General features: G+C 38.5%; 1 protein-coding gene and 1 pseudogene across 3 annotated transcripts in view; both read right to left on the bottom strand.

Annotated features, from left to right (window-relative positions):
- Positions 1-13,903, bottom strand: part of NOX4 (NADPH oxidase 4) — a 165,916-nt gene that overhangs the window by 110,943 nt on the left and 41,070 nt on the right. For all 3 annotated transcript variants that reach the window (XM_003780833.3, XM_003780834.2, XM_012801130.2), the window contains 2 exons: positions 8,873-8,970; positions 3,652-3,679 (listed from right to left, as the gene is read on the bottom strand). In XM_003780833.3, coding sequence (XP_003780881.1) covers positions 3,652-3,679; positions 8,873-8,970 — 126 coding nt within the window. The remainder of the gene's footprint in view (positions 1-3,651; positions 3,680-8,872; positions 8,971-13,903) is intronic.
- On the bottom strand, positions 5,319-8,644 carry LOC105886716 (annotated as a pseudogene).

Genomic DNA, 13,903 nt, shown 5'->3' with positions numbered 1-13,903 from the left:
CTTAAGCAATTCTCTTGCCTCAGCCTCCCAAGTAGCTGGGACTACAGGAACCTGCCACAATGCCCAGCTATGTTTTTGTTGTTGTTGTAGTTGTCATTGTTGTTTTAGCTGGCCAGAGCCAGGTTTGAACTCTCCAGCCTTGGTGTATGTGGCCAGCACCCTACCCACTGAGCTACGGGTACTGCCACTGCAAAAAAATTAAACACAAAGAGATAGAAGATTCTATGTGACATTAAACAAACTAAACTGCAAGAAATATCTTAACTAATACAAACATTCTTTATGCTTTCCTTCATTAGGAACTTAATTTTCCTTAAGTGTTGCACTTGGGAACATTTCAAGATGGCTGTGGACTACTAGTTTTAGTTATTATTAGTAATACAAAACTAGATTAAATCCGTTTGTAGAAAATAACATTTCTCATCTCATTACCCACCTTAGATTTTACTTTGCTGTCTCACCTGATACTATTTAGTGGGGTCAAACAGATGCCCCAAGACTTACATGTAGGGAGCCCTATGTCTGAGCCCCAGTCCCAGGCTGACCACCTGAGACAGGGATGACTCCTGCACAGTATTTCTTTTCTGAAATTACATGAGACTATAACAACAAAATGATGTTCATTTGCTGACTGGGGTGACGTAAATTGTTTATATGGACAGAGCCCTGCAAAATATTTTTGCCTAGAATCCTGTACACCCTAGAAGCAGCCCTCTCCCACCCCAGAGAAGTGAGAAGTTCATCTACAAGTGGAAAGAACAGTATGTATCAGGAAGTAACCTATTCCATATACTCTATTTTATTGTCATCCTTCAGTGTTCCTGGGAGATTAGTTCCAGGACCCCCCTGAATACTAAAATCTAAGGATGGCATACTATTATATTTGCATATAAGCTGTACACATCCACCCATATACTGTAAATCATCTCTAGATTACTTATAATACCTAACATAATCTAAATGCTACATAAATAATTGGTATGTGGCATTGTTTTTATTTGTATTTTTATTGTTGTATTGTTATTTTTATTGTTTTTTAAAAAATAGTTTTCAGCTATGGTTGGTTGAATCAGTGGATCTGGAACCCATAGACATGGATGGCCAACTGTACTATGTAGCTTTGGGAATCCAGATCAAGAAGTATCAAGTCTGCTTAGTGGAGCTAGGGAAGAGTTTGTATATGATGGGACATGTCAGCTGTAATTTCAAGGAGGAGCAGGCATTAACCTGAACAAAAGAAAGTAGGTTATTTTAGGCAAAATGGGGGTAGTAGCAAGAAAGTATTGGTCAAGAGTATGAAAAGATGTTCAGTAGGGTAGAACAATAACTCCCAACGTACATGGATTGGTTAGTAAAACACACTGCCAAATCTCCCCAGGGACTCGGAGAAGAAGCCAAGAAATTCAAGTTAAGTATTAGCCTTCCGTACTCAGTCCAAAACCATGCATGGGGACCTCTGGTAAAGAACATGAGGTAGTGGAATTTCATAAGAGAGGTCATCTGCTAATATAGAAGTATTAACTAAGCTAAGGGCCTTAATGTAATATCTTAGTCATATAACAAATCTTTTTATGTTTTTGTAAACTAAACTTTTAAAACCATTTTAAATGTTCCAAGGCTTTGATTAAACCATGTACTGTAGAAAATATTACAACAAAGTTCTTGTTTATTTCTTTTAAATGAATTCATATGAAGCAAAAAATGCATTGATTCATACATAAGGTTTTATTTTTCTGCTTTTTGTCCCTTTCCTTTTTCTTGTCCCAATTCTTGAGGCTTAAATGAAAAACATGTTTGCAGTGATTAAAGTTTTAAACAAAACTAAATTGTGTTACTAAAGAGAAAACTGTGAAATACTTTACAAGTAACAAATATCATAAATCTATAGGCAAAAACAAAATACATTTTATAAATTTAAATATATAGTTGTGACATGAAGGGTGAAAGCACCAGAATTGCTGTTATTTTTCATCATAAAAATGATTCAAAAGAAAAACAATGCATTGGACAGGGTAATGTGCCTCAACCCCCTACGCAATTCTGGTCCCTAATGGTCAGGGCCCAGGACTGGCCACGTCTCGGTCCCGGCTTAACTAGGTTCCAGAAATGGCCTGCTAAGCTACCTTGCTCAGGAACAATTTCTCTTAGGTACCTGAGGGCTATCTACTTTAGCAGGAGAGAGAGAGAGTCTTAGAGTAAAGCAGTCTTCTTAGAAAGATAGATCTTAGTTTTTAGTAGAGGTTGGTAATCTTCAGCAGAGAGATGCCTGTCGTGCTGGCATTCTGCAGCCCAGAGAGGAGACAGAGTCAGAGTAAGCAGGTCTGTGATAGAATGGGCACGCCCCCAACTGTCTTCTCCTCCAGCCTTCTACAAGGCTGATCTCATACCTCTCAACACCACAGGTGTAGAGACTGCCAATTCACTAATGCTCTCATCTCACAAGCTCTCGTGCTTGTTAGCAGAACTAAATCCTTCTCCATGCCCTTTTCACCAACGTGTTCCATTATTGAGCTATACAAATATTTCTTATAACTCTCACTCCTAGCCACAGGCTATACGGGCTGCTACACCTAATAGGCTATTACACTTAAACGTTCATGATAGATAGACCATCTCAATTATGCAATCATTCTTGTCTCTGAAATACAGGATGGACATAAAGTTTTGTGCAATTTAAATTTGTGCAAAAAATCCTGAAAATGGAGTTTTCTCCTTTTATCTTTATAAATGTAAGGTTGAGAAAGAGAACAATTTTAGTAAGGATCATATAACACCTATAGAAAATTTTGAGATGTTCGGTTGAGCTTTAACAAATTAATAATCTAGACAGAGATTTCATGGACAATATGCTAGAGAAGGAAAAATAAATTACAAATGAAATCGGAGACACATTTAAAAAAACTCACTTTAATGACTGTTTCACCTCTTTTTTATAGGGTTTAAAGTCACAAAAGTCCTACTAAATTAATGAATTGTAAGATTTACATTCATGCCCAAAGTGCTTGGCGTTCCCTTCCAACACTTTGCAAGCACACTCACCATCTCCCACTGCACTTGCCACAGCGGCAGGCACAAAGCAGGCCCTAAGGAAGCATGTCCCATTGTCTTCCCTGGAAGAGCCTATGACCTAGAAATGTGTTTTCTTACTTTCAATCTCCATTCATTCAAACCTCAACTGTTTGCCTTATCTCTCTCCTCTGTACTCACTGCAACCTTACACCTGATCTCCTAATATTTGCTCTGATACGCAAATTATTGATGTTAGATTTTAGCAGCCACCAAGACAGGCATGGTGGCTCACACCTATAATCCTACCACTCTGGGAAGCTGAGGCGGGTGAATTGCCCCAGGAGTTCAAGACCAGTCCAGCATCAGTGAGAACCCCATCTCTACTAAAAATAGAAAAAACTAGCCAGGCGTTGTGGTGGGCACCTGTAGTAGTTCAAGGTCCTGGGGAAACTGAGGCAAGAGGATACCTTGAGCTCAAGAGTTCGAGGTTGCTGTGAGCTATGGTGCCACAGCACCCTACCCAGGGAGAAAGAGTGAGACTGCTTTAAAAAAAAAAATGTATCTAATTGCTGTGCCATTTGACAATGTTTATTTTCAAAGATGCTCCTGAATCTAAATAAAGAGATAAGAATAACAACTTACCAGTCATGAAGAGAAGTTTTCTAGGATCCTGAGAAAAAGGGAAAAAAATTGAAAAATAAAACACTGATGATATATAATTCTACAAGGAGTATGCAGGGTATATGAGCCATTTACTGGACATGTAAGATACCGCTCCTCAATGGATATGAGACTCAATTAAGTTTCAGAATTTCTTCACAAGAAATTTTTATAGGTTTTAAAAAAATTTTTTAAATTTTTAAATTTTTATAGGTAGAGGAGATTGTATACGATAAGTAAAAAGTCCAACTCAGAAAATCTACCCATTCTAGAAAGGCAAACATCAAAAAGCCTAGGTTTTTATCTTAATATCTATTTACAAGTTAGTAGCAGTGGTTTTAAGGCTAGTCTTTGACCATTTTAATAGGCTACTCTTTGACTCAATCCCTTTAGCTATGATGTAAAAATATTACATATTCTACCACAATTGCCAAACTTTACCTATAAGGTGTCAAAGACAGTGAGAATCAAAACTGATATAATATGCAGGGAGTTTTCATACTGTAAACTACTCAGTCAGTCCAAAGAAGACTAATTGAGAATTTACTATGTTTCAAACATGGTGAAGGATAGAGAGATATCCAAATAAGGATAGGTTTCTGCTACTTGGAAATATGATGCGTTAATATTGTTATTGAACTTTTTCCTTTAAACTACATCTCGTAGGCTATAATAGACTGTAGTCAACTTTTCTTCTACCTTTTGGAAACATTAGCTCAATCCCCAATAGATCTGTGGATTTATTTTTTATCTTCATGGTGCTTAAAATAATAGCACAAGCTTTTAACTTCCTTTTCTATTTTTTTTTCCAACTCAACCAACTTTTATTTTTAATTAGCCAAGTGTATACTGACCCTTATTGGGATAGAATGGAAGATACCAAAGGAAAAAGAGACAAGATCCTTACCCTAAAAAAATTAAAATCAACTTGATACACTCTGCACAAGACAGTAAGACTTAGAGATATTTACTGGGTAGCATTTGAGTGGTGGAAGATAGCACAGAACAGAGTAAACCTACACAAGGGGACACCATCAGGGACTATGACAGGGAGTTAAGGAGAGCAACTGGGAGATACATCCGGGAAGGTGGAAAAGCATCGATCATGTGTTCTCATTCCCCAGATACCAGTGGCTTCTTATGGCCCTTGAGCAATTGAGCTCCAGCTCTATAAACTTCAGTTTGCTCAGCTCTAAAACAGAAGGTGAGGATTAGGTGAGGAGACTCTGAGGTCTTCCAATTATAACAAAACACGATCCTAAAAACAAATGCAAAAAACCAGGGAAGGTGAGGCTATTACAGGAAAGACAAAGTACAAGCACAAAGCCACAGAGGGAGGAAGAAACTAGTTGTTTGTGCACGGACCAGGTGTAATGTGGGGCAGCACACAAGCCTATTTAACTATTCTAAAGGTGCTGAGAACAATAAACTTAGAAATTGGTGGAACACAGTGCTAAGCCAGGTAAGGGACCCTAACCTGGGGCCACAATGGAGAAAGAGATAAAGAAGTCAGAGTCGGACTTCTCTTCATGCTCCCTGCCTCATTCCATTCTTTATGTTTTCAGGGAACTTTATTACAACCCCTTCCCCAAACCCACACCCCAAATACAGTAGGAAGAGGGTGCGGTTAAGACACTTTCTCTTTAGGCTCACACAAGCAGCCCCTTTGGGTGCACCAGGAAGCCCAGAGCCACTGTTGAAAAGATGCCAGTCGATCCAATCAGCTTCAGCAGGCCTGGCACAGAGGCAGATATCTCTCCAAGAAGGTTGTAGTGATGGGTCATGCAGGGACATCCACTGATTCTGCTTCTGGCTGCCAGACTTCATCCTCTGGAATCTTCCCCACAGCATACAGGATCTCTCGGGCTGCTCTCTCCCCAGCCTCCACAGCTCCCTCCATGTAGCCACTCCAGTGTGTGGCAGTCTCAGTGCCTGCAAAATCAATCCTGCCCACTGGTTGGTGCAGTACCCTTCCACATTGAGTCATGATCCCAGGGAGAAAGCAGGTGGTGTAGCAGCCCCTGGAGTACTGCTGCTCCTCACACCAGTTCTTCTCTTCATAATGTGATGGTTTCAGAGCTTCTTGGGATCCTAGAACTTTTGCATAGAGCTCACAAAGTTTCTTCATCCTTTCTTCTTTGGTAAGACGTGCCAGCTTTCTGGCTTTGTGGGCAAGGATAAATCCCATTATTGCAGCATAGCTGCCATCAGGTTTGGTATCATCTGATACGTAGGAAAGTGGAGCTTCCTCCTCTTCAGTAATCATGGTTCCATAGTAACCCTTTTTCCTCCAGAAAGGCTCACTGTAGTAAACTATACACTTGATAACAGAACCCAGAGGCACACGCATGATCAGCTGGTTCCTCCTCATTGGCAGAGGGGATTGAAGTGAATCTTCCTTCCCAGAGTAGGAGGAACAGCACAAATCACATATGTAGCCTCATACGTCTCATGGTTTAGGGTCTTCACAAGGACATTTTCTCCTGTCTGTCAATGTAGATCACAGGCCTCTGCAGCTTCACTCTGTCCCCAAGAAGGTCCATTATCCGCTCGCTCATCTAACCAGATCCACCCACAAATTTCCTCTCCTTTATTCCACCTAGAGTGCAGGTGGGTTGATAATCCTGACCAGGGAGAAATACACTTAAATTCCTTTTCTTATGCCATGTATGAATCTAGGTCAGGGCAGACTATATACTAGATAGGAAGCCATTTGTGTAAGGTAATTTCAAGGGCTTTGAACAAGGACCACTTGTGCAGGAATAGCTTTCTCACTCAGCTTAGGAGAAGTGATTTATGCCCCTGGTATTAGAAACCAGAGAAACTCAATACATACAAACAACTAGTAAAAATATAATAGACACTGTACAAAGTGGTAACTCAGAAGATAGAACAATTTTTATCACCAGAGAAAGATGCATCTGAGGGTAAAAGATGGTTTAAACAGAGGATAAAGTAGATTTAGGTAGGCGGTACACAATTATCAAAAGCAGGGGATGTGTCACTGCAGGAAGAATGAAAACATAAAGCAAGAACATTAGGGTACAGGGCACACCACCATCTTTTTCAAAGGCAATTCACAGAATAATATATTGATTTGTTATATGTATATGCCATATATCGTATATATAATATTTAAATATATTTATTATAAGGGGGAGAAAGAATAAAAGAAGATACAACAGAAGGGATAAAGGGAGGAAAGAAGTAACAGTGAAGGGGAACTATAACTTAAAACAGTGAGTTACCATTTTCATTAATCTGATTAGGAACAAAATCAAAACCCAAACCACAGACGAAGCATAGAAACAGGCATTCTGATACACTGCTGATAGCAGTGTGTAAACTGGAGAAGCCTTTTTAAAAAGCAGTTTGACACTGTCCATCAAAATTTGAAATGCGCATATCTTTTAACCAAAATTGTCTATCTATGGCTCTGTACAGATGTGTACAAAGAATCTTACTGGAGGGTGGATTCATAACAAATACCTTTGTATCAAATATCTATGATTAAAGAAAAGTCTAAAAACAAATTATGGCACATGCACATGAAGAGGATGAGATAGATCTATACAGCAAGCCCACAATGTGAATATTTATGAAAACAAGTTAACTGCAGAGGACTATGTAACATAAAAAGCATTCAAAACAGCTTAGAAGAAAACATAAATAATTGCAATTACTTTTGGAGGAGAAAATTTCATATTTCACTTCATTTACTTGAGAGTTTTAAAATATTTTATATTGTGCATATACCATTCTTAAAAAAAACAAATTTGGGCGGCGCCTGTGGCTCAAAGGAGAAGGGCACTGGCCCCATATGCCACAAGTGGAGGGGTCAAGCCAGGCCCCCGCCAAAAACTGCAAAAAAAAAATTTAACCACCAAAAATCCCCAAATGATGAAAAATATTGAAACCTAAACAAAGGTATATTACATTAAAATGAGAAGAGCCTAACAGTTATTAAAGACATATGATTTCTAAAAAGAAAAGTAAAGAAGGGAAAGAGAAGCAAAGGAAATTGTACAGCAAGAGCAGGAAATGAGTAACCCTAGTGATCTGAGAGAGGGCAGGAGGAAAGGGATGGAGGAAGAAGTGGTGGCTGAGTCCAAAGTCACTCCCTAGTAGGAGTGTTACTGGCAGGCTAAGGAGCTCGATTTTCCAGTGGTTTTCAATGCTGAGTATTCGCTACAAACCTGGTGAACTTTTTAAATAATATCCATGACTAGGCCTCAACCCAGACCACTTAAATCCTATTGGCATTTTAAAAAATACCAGTAAAGGAAGGGATTTATCAAAGGTTGTTTACTATTTGGGATTTGTGTCTGTTTGTTGTAGTGTTTCCCTTTGTTTTGTTTTAGGTTAGAGGTCAAGCACATGATCATGGTGTTTTAACCTGGAGAACTCTGGCATTCTGTGGAGGAGAGAACAGACTGGGGGCAGATGGGGAATGATCTTATTCTTACCAAACTTAGTGGGCAGAATGAGAGGTTCTCATTAAAAGGGGTCCAGGGTAGTTTTAATGCACTCTTGTCATCGTGTAGCAAAGCCAGCCTGGGGACAGTATGAAAGTGGCAAGCCTGAGACCCACCCAGGCTCATCACGTACTGTCTCTCAGGTGTTGGCCCAGCATCTTGCTCAGACAATTTTATTTCATGGGTGTCTTCACATGGACCAAAGTACCCCAAGGAAGATACTGCTTGCTACGGAATTCAGCTAATGGTTGCTTATTTTGAGGATTAAGAAAAACCAATGAATCATGAAAATTCACTAATATTTGTAAGTCAAACAAATTGATTTATCAAGATTCACAAATAACCAATTACTTTTCTGCCCCTTTGCCCCAGCACAATATGTAATTTATTAAAGTACTTTTACCCTCATATGGCGTACTGGCACTCTCAGCTGGATGAGAGGAATTAGCCAAAAGCTGTTGGTAGTCAGAGGAAGGCCTGAGCGGCACCCATCTGAGCATTGCAGAATATAAAAAGTAGACACTCTACAAACTCCCATTTTCAGCAGGAGAGACTATGAAATAGCAATTACCTATATTTTCTATTGAAAAGGAATGAAACTCAACTTGACAACTGCATTTTAAAAGCACTCAAAAGGAGCAGCAAGGTACAAATTTTCTGTAAAAATCACAGACCCTCATTAGTCATCTCACAAGTGAAAGGAAAATGGGAAGACAGCGACCACCCACCTCATCTCGGTATCTTGCTGCATTCAGATCAATAAAATCCTCACTGTAATTCACAGAGAAGTTGAGGGCATTCACCAGATGGGCAGCCACATGCACACCTACAGAATCACACCAGGCACAAGTCAGTGGGATTTTCACATATGCTCTACAGCCAAGAGTCAGGTCCTCTCTCTAAATAAATTCAGGATCAAGTTTGACTGCTATGCAAACAATGAAATATTCAGTTGAAAAGTGAAGTTTTAAATATACAAAAAATAACTTTAATATAGACAATTTACCAAATGTCCAAAGGCTGGAATGAAATAACCCCACTGATTCAGCATTAGGAAAATAATACACACCCACTCATCCATACTCACATTTACATATGTGAGTGTCTGATAACATGACTATTCATTTACTTAAGAGGCTCCTTGGTAGGTATTCTATGTCTTTGACTTCTCCCATAGTTCCCACATGGCTATATATCTTTACACCAGGTCAGACAATTAAGTTCATGAACTTATCCTAGAAAAAAAGCTATATACCTCATTGCTGAATATTACTACGGTCACCTTTGAAGTGCTCCCCTTGGATATCCGGTGACTGTACTGTATTCAGCAATATATAGCACTTTTTCTGGGATGAGTTCCCAAACTTAATTGTCCAACCTTGTACTTCACTGCAGCACATCTTAACAAATAGCCCCACCAAAAGGCTTCTAACCAGCTCCAATTTTTTACAATCCATGGGTTTCAAAAATAATGTCTTTGATCCAATAGCAGAAATGTTAAGTATCACTTTATGGGGCAAAAATCCAAGAAAATAATAATCATGGTAAAAAAGTATTCACCTGACACAGAGTGGACTAGAGATTTTACTACAGGTTTGACTAGAGTGGACTAGAAGTTTGACTAGAGTGAACTAGAGGTTTGGCACAGGGAGAGAAAAAGAAAATTATCTTGAGGAGGTTGGAGAAGGCAGAAACACGTGATCTGTGCACTGGCCCAGCACACCCACCCCCTTCCCAATCTTTCTTCATAGGCAGAAGAAAGTGTGAAGTAACAGTGCACTTAATGTGCTAAAAAAGAAGAACCGATAACTCCCTGGAAACCTGTGATCTTGGCTATACTGTATGCCTTCCAATGCTTCAGTTTACTTCTCTGTAAAATAATGGTGACAGAAATGAGAGATTTGATGAGATAAGAGATCTGAAATTGCTTAGTAAACCATTACAGTTCACAACAGTATATGGAGTACAATGATCCAAAAGAAGATTCCATGGCTTGGAATCTAGAAAACTCTATGATCTCCTACAATCTGGAACATGAAACATAGAGTTGAAGAGCTTTGAATTTCTCACAAAGGCCAATGAAAGTGAGAGAGGACTAGAATGCTGAATATCCTAAGTTACTTAAAGGACTTATAAGCTCTTTCAGGTAATGAAATGGGGAAAAGTCACATGACAGGTTCAAGACTTGCTATAAAGTTAGAGGAATCAGGACAGTGTGGTATTAGTAAAAGAAAAAAAGAGCAATGAAAGAGGGCAGAGATGGCAAAAATCGAGTCACACAAATATAGTCAACTAATCTTTGACAACAAGGTACAAGAGCAATACAATGGAGAAAAAAATTATTTTCAACAAATAGTCCTAGAACAACAGAATATTCACATACCACAAAAAAAGCATCTAGACATAATTAAGTTAAAATGGATCAAGATCTAAATGTAAAATGCAAAAATATAAAACTCCTAGAAGAAAACACAGGGAAAAATCTAAATGACTTGGGTTTGGCAATGATTTTTCAGAAACACCACCAAAAACATGATCTATGAAAAAAAAGAATTGATAAGCTGGACTTGGTTAAAATTAAAAATATCTGTTCTGCTCTGCCAAAGACAGTGTCAAGAGAATTAAAAGACAAGCTACAGACTAAGAGAAAATATTTGCAAAGACATATTTGTTATTCAGCATACACAAAGGACTTTTTTTTTTTTGAGACAGTCTCTCTATATCACCCTCGGTAGAGTGCTGTGGCATCACAGCTGACATCAACCTCACACTCTTGGGCTTAAGTGATTCTCTTGTCTCAGCCTCCCAAGTAGCTGGGACTACAGGTGCCCGGCACGACCTCCGACTATTTTTTTGTTGTAGTTGTCACTGTTGTTTGGCAGGCCCGGGCTGGGTTCAAACCCGCCAGACCCAGTGTATGTGGCCAGCACCCTAACACTGAGCTACAGGTGCTGAGCCCACAAAGGACTCTTAAAACATAACAACAGGAAAACAAACAAGCCAACTTAAAAATGGGCCAAAGACTTTAACAGACACTTAATCAAAGAAGATATACAGATATATCGTATAAGCCTATGAAAGAAAAGATGCTCCATATCATATATGATCAGGGAAGTGCAATTTGAAATGACAAGGAGATATCATTATACAACCATTAGAATGGCCAAAATCCAGAGCACTGACAACACTAAATGCTGGTGATGATGTGAAGCAACAGAAACTCTAATCCGTTGCTGGTGGGAATGCAAAATGGTACAGCCACTTTGGAAGAAGTTCAGTGGTTTCCTCACAAAACTAAAATAGTCTTACACACGATCTGGCAATCCTACTTCTTGGTATTTTCCCAAAGGAGTGGAAGACGTATGCCCACACAAAAAAGTGCACTTGAATATTTATAGCAGCTTTATTCATAATTGTCAAAACCTGGAAGCAACCAAGATGTCCTTTGGTAGGTGTGTATGTCCAGACAATGGAATATTATTCCACACTAAAAAGAAATGTGCTATTATGCTGTGTAAAGATACAGAGGAATTTTAAATTCACATTATCAAGTGAAAGAAGTCAATCTGAAAAAGGCTACATTTTGTAAGATTTCAACTATAAAGAACAATAAGACATCCTGGACAAGGCAGAACTATGGAGACTATAAAGAATTAGGGATTAGCAGGAAGGGAAGGATGACTAGGCAGAGCACAGAGGATTGTTAGAGTGGTGGAACTATTCCATATGATGGTATAATGGTTGACATGAGTCATTATACATTTATCCAAACCCACGACAAGAGTGAGCCCTAAGGTAAAGCATGTACATTAGGTGATAAAGATGTGCCAATCACTGTAGGTTCGTCAATTTTCAAAACCTGTACCACTCTGGTGGCGTATGTTGATAATGGGAGGGCTACACAGGTGTGAAGGTAAGGGGTATATGTAAAATCTTGGTTTTAGCTAAACCTAAATCTTCTCTAAAAAATAAAAACTCTTAGAAAATATATTTGTAGCAGAAAAAAATGGACAGGCAGCTAGAAGTGGGTTAACTAACAAGCAAGGACAGAATTCCAAACACATAAACATAATTGTGTTTAGGTGTGGCACAACTATGGCATAGGTATACTACATTATTTAAGCAAAACTACTACGTAACTTCAACAATAGCAACATCTAAAATAAAAAAACCTTCATTTTAAACTAAAAGCATTTATATTAATCACATGCTTTATGATTCAAAAATACAAAAGCATCTATAGAAGAATTGTTATTATTTTTGAGTTCCTTTGGAAAAAAATTGTAGGTGAACAGCTATTAAGTAATGTATCATTAAGGGATAGATTCACCTTCTTCAAAGGACCTTTTGGGTCAAAAAAATTCAGGGCTTCAGGGAGGAAGCCTGGCAAGGGAGGCAACAGGGAGGAAGCTATACCAAGTACTTAGCATAGATTTTCTCATTTAATTCTCCCAACAAAATGAAGGATAAAATCATCCTTATTTTACAGATAAAAAAACTAAGTAAAAAAAAATAAAAAGGTAACTTAGTCAAAGTCAGACCACTGCAAGTGGCAGAATGCAAACCATCTCTACATTCTCAGTCTCTTGGTTGTTTTCTGACTGAACCAGACTATGTGGACATGATTAATGATTAAAACAAATCAAGTAGTGAGTATGTCAAAGTTTCCAGATCATCTTCCATTTCTGACCTTTCAGCCTCCTTACCCTTAACCTATTCCTAATCCTCACTAGAGTAAGCCTCTCACTTTCTCTCGCCTCCGCAGATAGAGACTTAATGGGAAGATGTTCAGAGATAAACAGCGAAGATGTCTATTCCAACAATGATTGGCAATTTTTACAAAGCCAGAAAGTTTAATGATTTCTTTGTAATGGCCATATCAAAATATTCCTGAGTCAAATGGCCATGTGTAAATGTTCTGTTAAAAAGACCTCAGTATCAAAATAGATCTATCATATCAAATGATAGCCAGGTGAAAATGTCAGGTGCTATGTCAATAGGATAATTAACTCTTGAGACTGTAAGTTATAGTAACTAATTCTATCCTAAGAACTTCATATTCATTATCTCATTTTAGCCATAAAATCATGAGGGAGGAGATACTGCTGATCAGTTTTATACTTTAAAAAACAAACAAACAAAATGAAGATCAGAAAGGTGACATGGCACAGTTAAGCAGAAGGGCAGCTTGGATAGAGCCTGTGCAATCTGTCTTCCAGGGTTCGTAAATTTAATTGCTATGTTTATTATTTTCTGTTCCCAAAATTTCAAAAGTATCAGGCACTTTTATGGATAAAATATACTTTAAAATGACTCCTAGTTAAAATAAGATTCTCCCTTTATTGTTTAACTGGGAAAAGAGCAGGACAAAATTTTACAAATTTAGACATTTGTTCTTCTAACCAACTTTATTATCAAAGGAATATTTATCAACACAATTCTGAGTGGAATCATGTTCTTATGAACGAAAAATTTACATTCTGATTCTCATGCATTTAAACTCCTATTGCGGCCTTGCTTTCAAAGCTTGAAAGTTTTCAAAGCTCGGCGCCTGTAGCTCAAGTGGCTAAGGCGCCAGCCACATACACCTAAGGTGGCAGATTCGAATCCAGCCTGGGCCCATCAAACAACAATGACAGCTGCAATCAAAAAACAGCCGGGCATTGTGGCAGGGGCCTGTAATCCCAGCTACTTGGGAGGCTGAGGCAGGAGACTTGCTTGAGCCCAGGAGTTGTAGGTTGCTATGAGCTGTGATGGCA

The sequence above is a fragment of the Otolemur garnettii genome, unplaced genomic scaffold, assembly GCF_000181295.1.
Source record: "Otolemur garnettii isolate 467f Iridium unplaced genomic scaffold, OtoGar3 scaffold00001, whole genome shotgun sequence".
Classification (NCBI taxonomy): domain Eukaryota; kingdom Metazoa; phylum Chordata; class Mammalia; order Primates; family Galagidae; genus Otolemur; species Otolemur garnettii.
The sequence above is the reverse complement of the archived record's forward strand: the minus strand, read 5'-3'. Positions and strand labels throughout refer to the sequence as shown.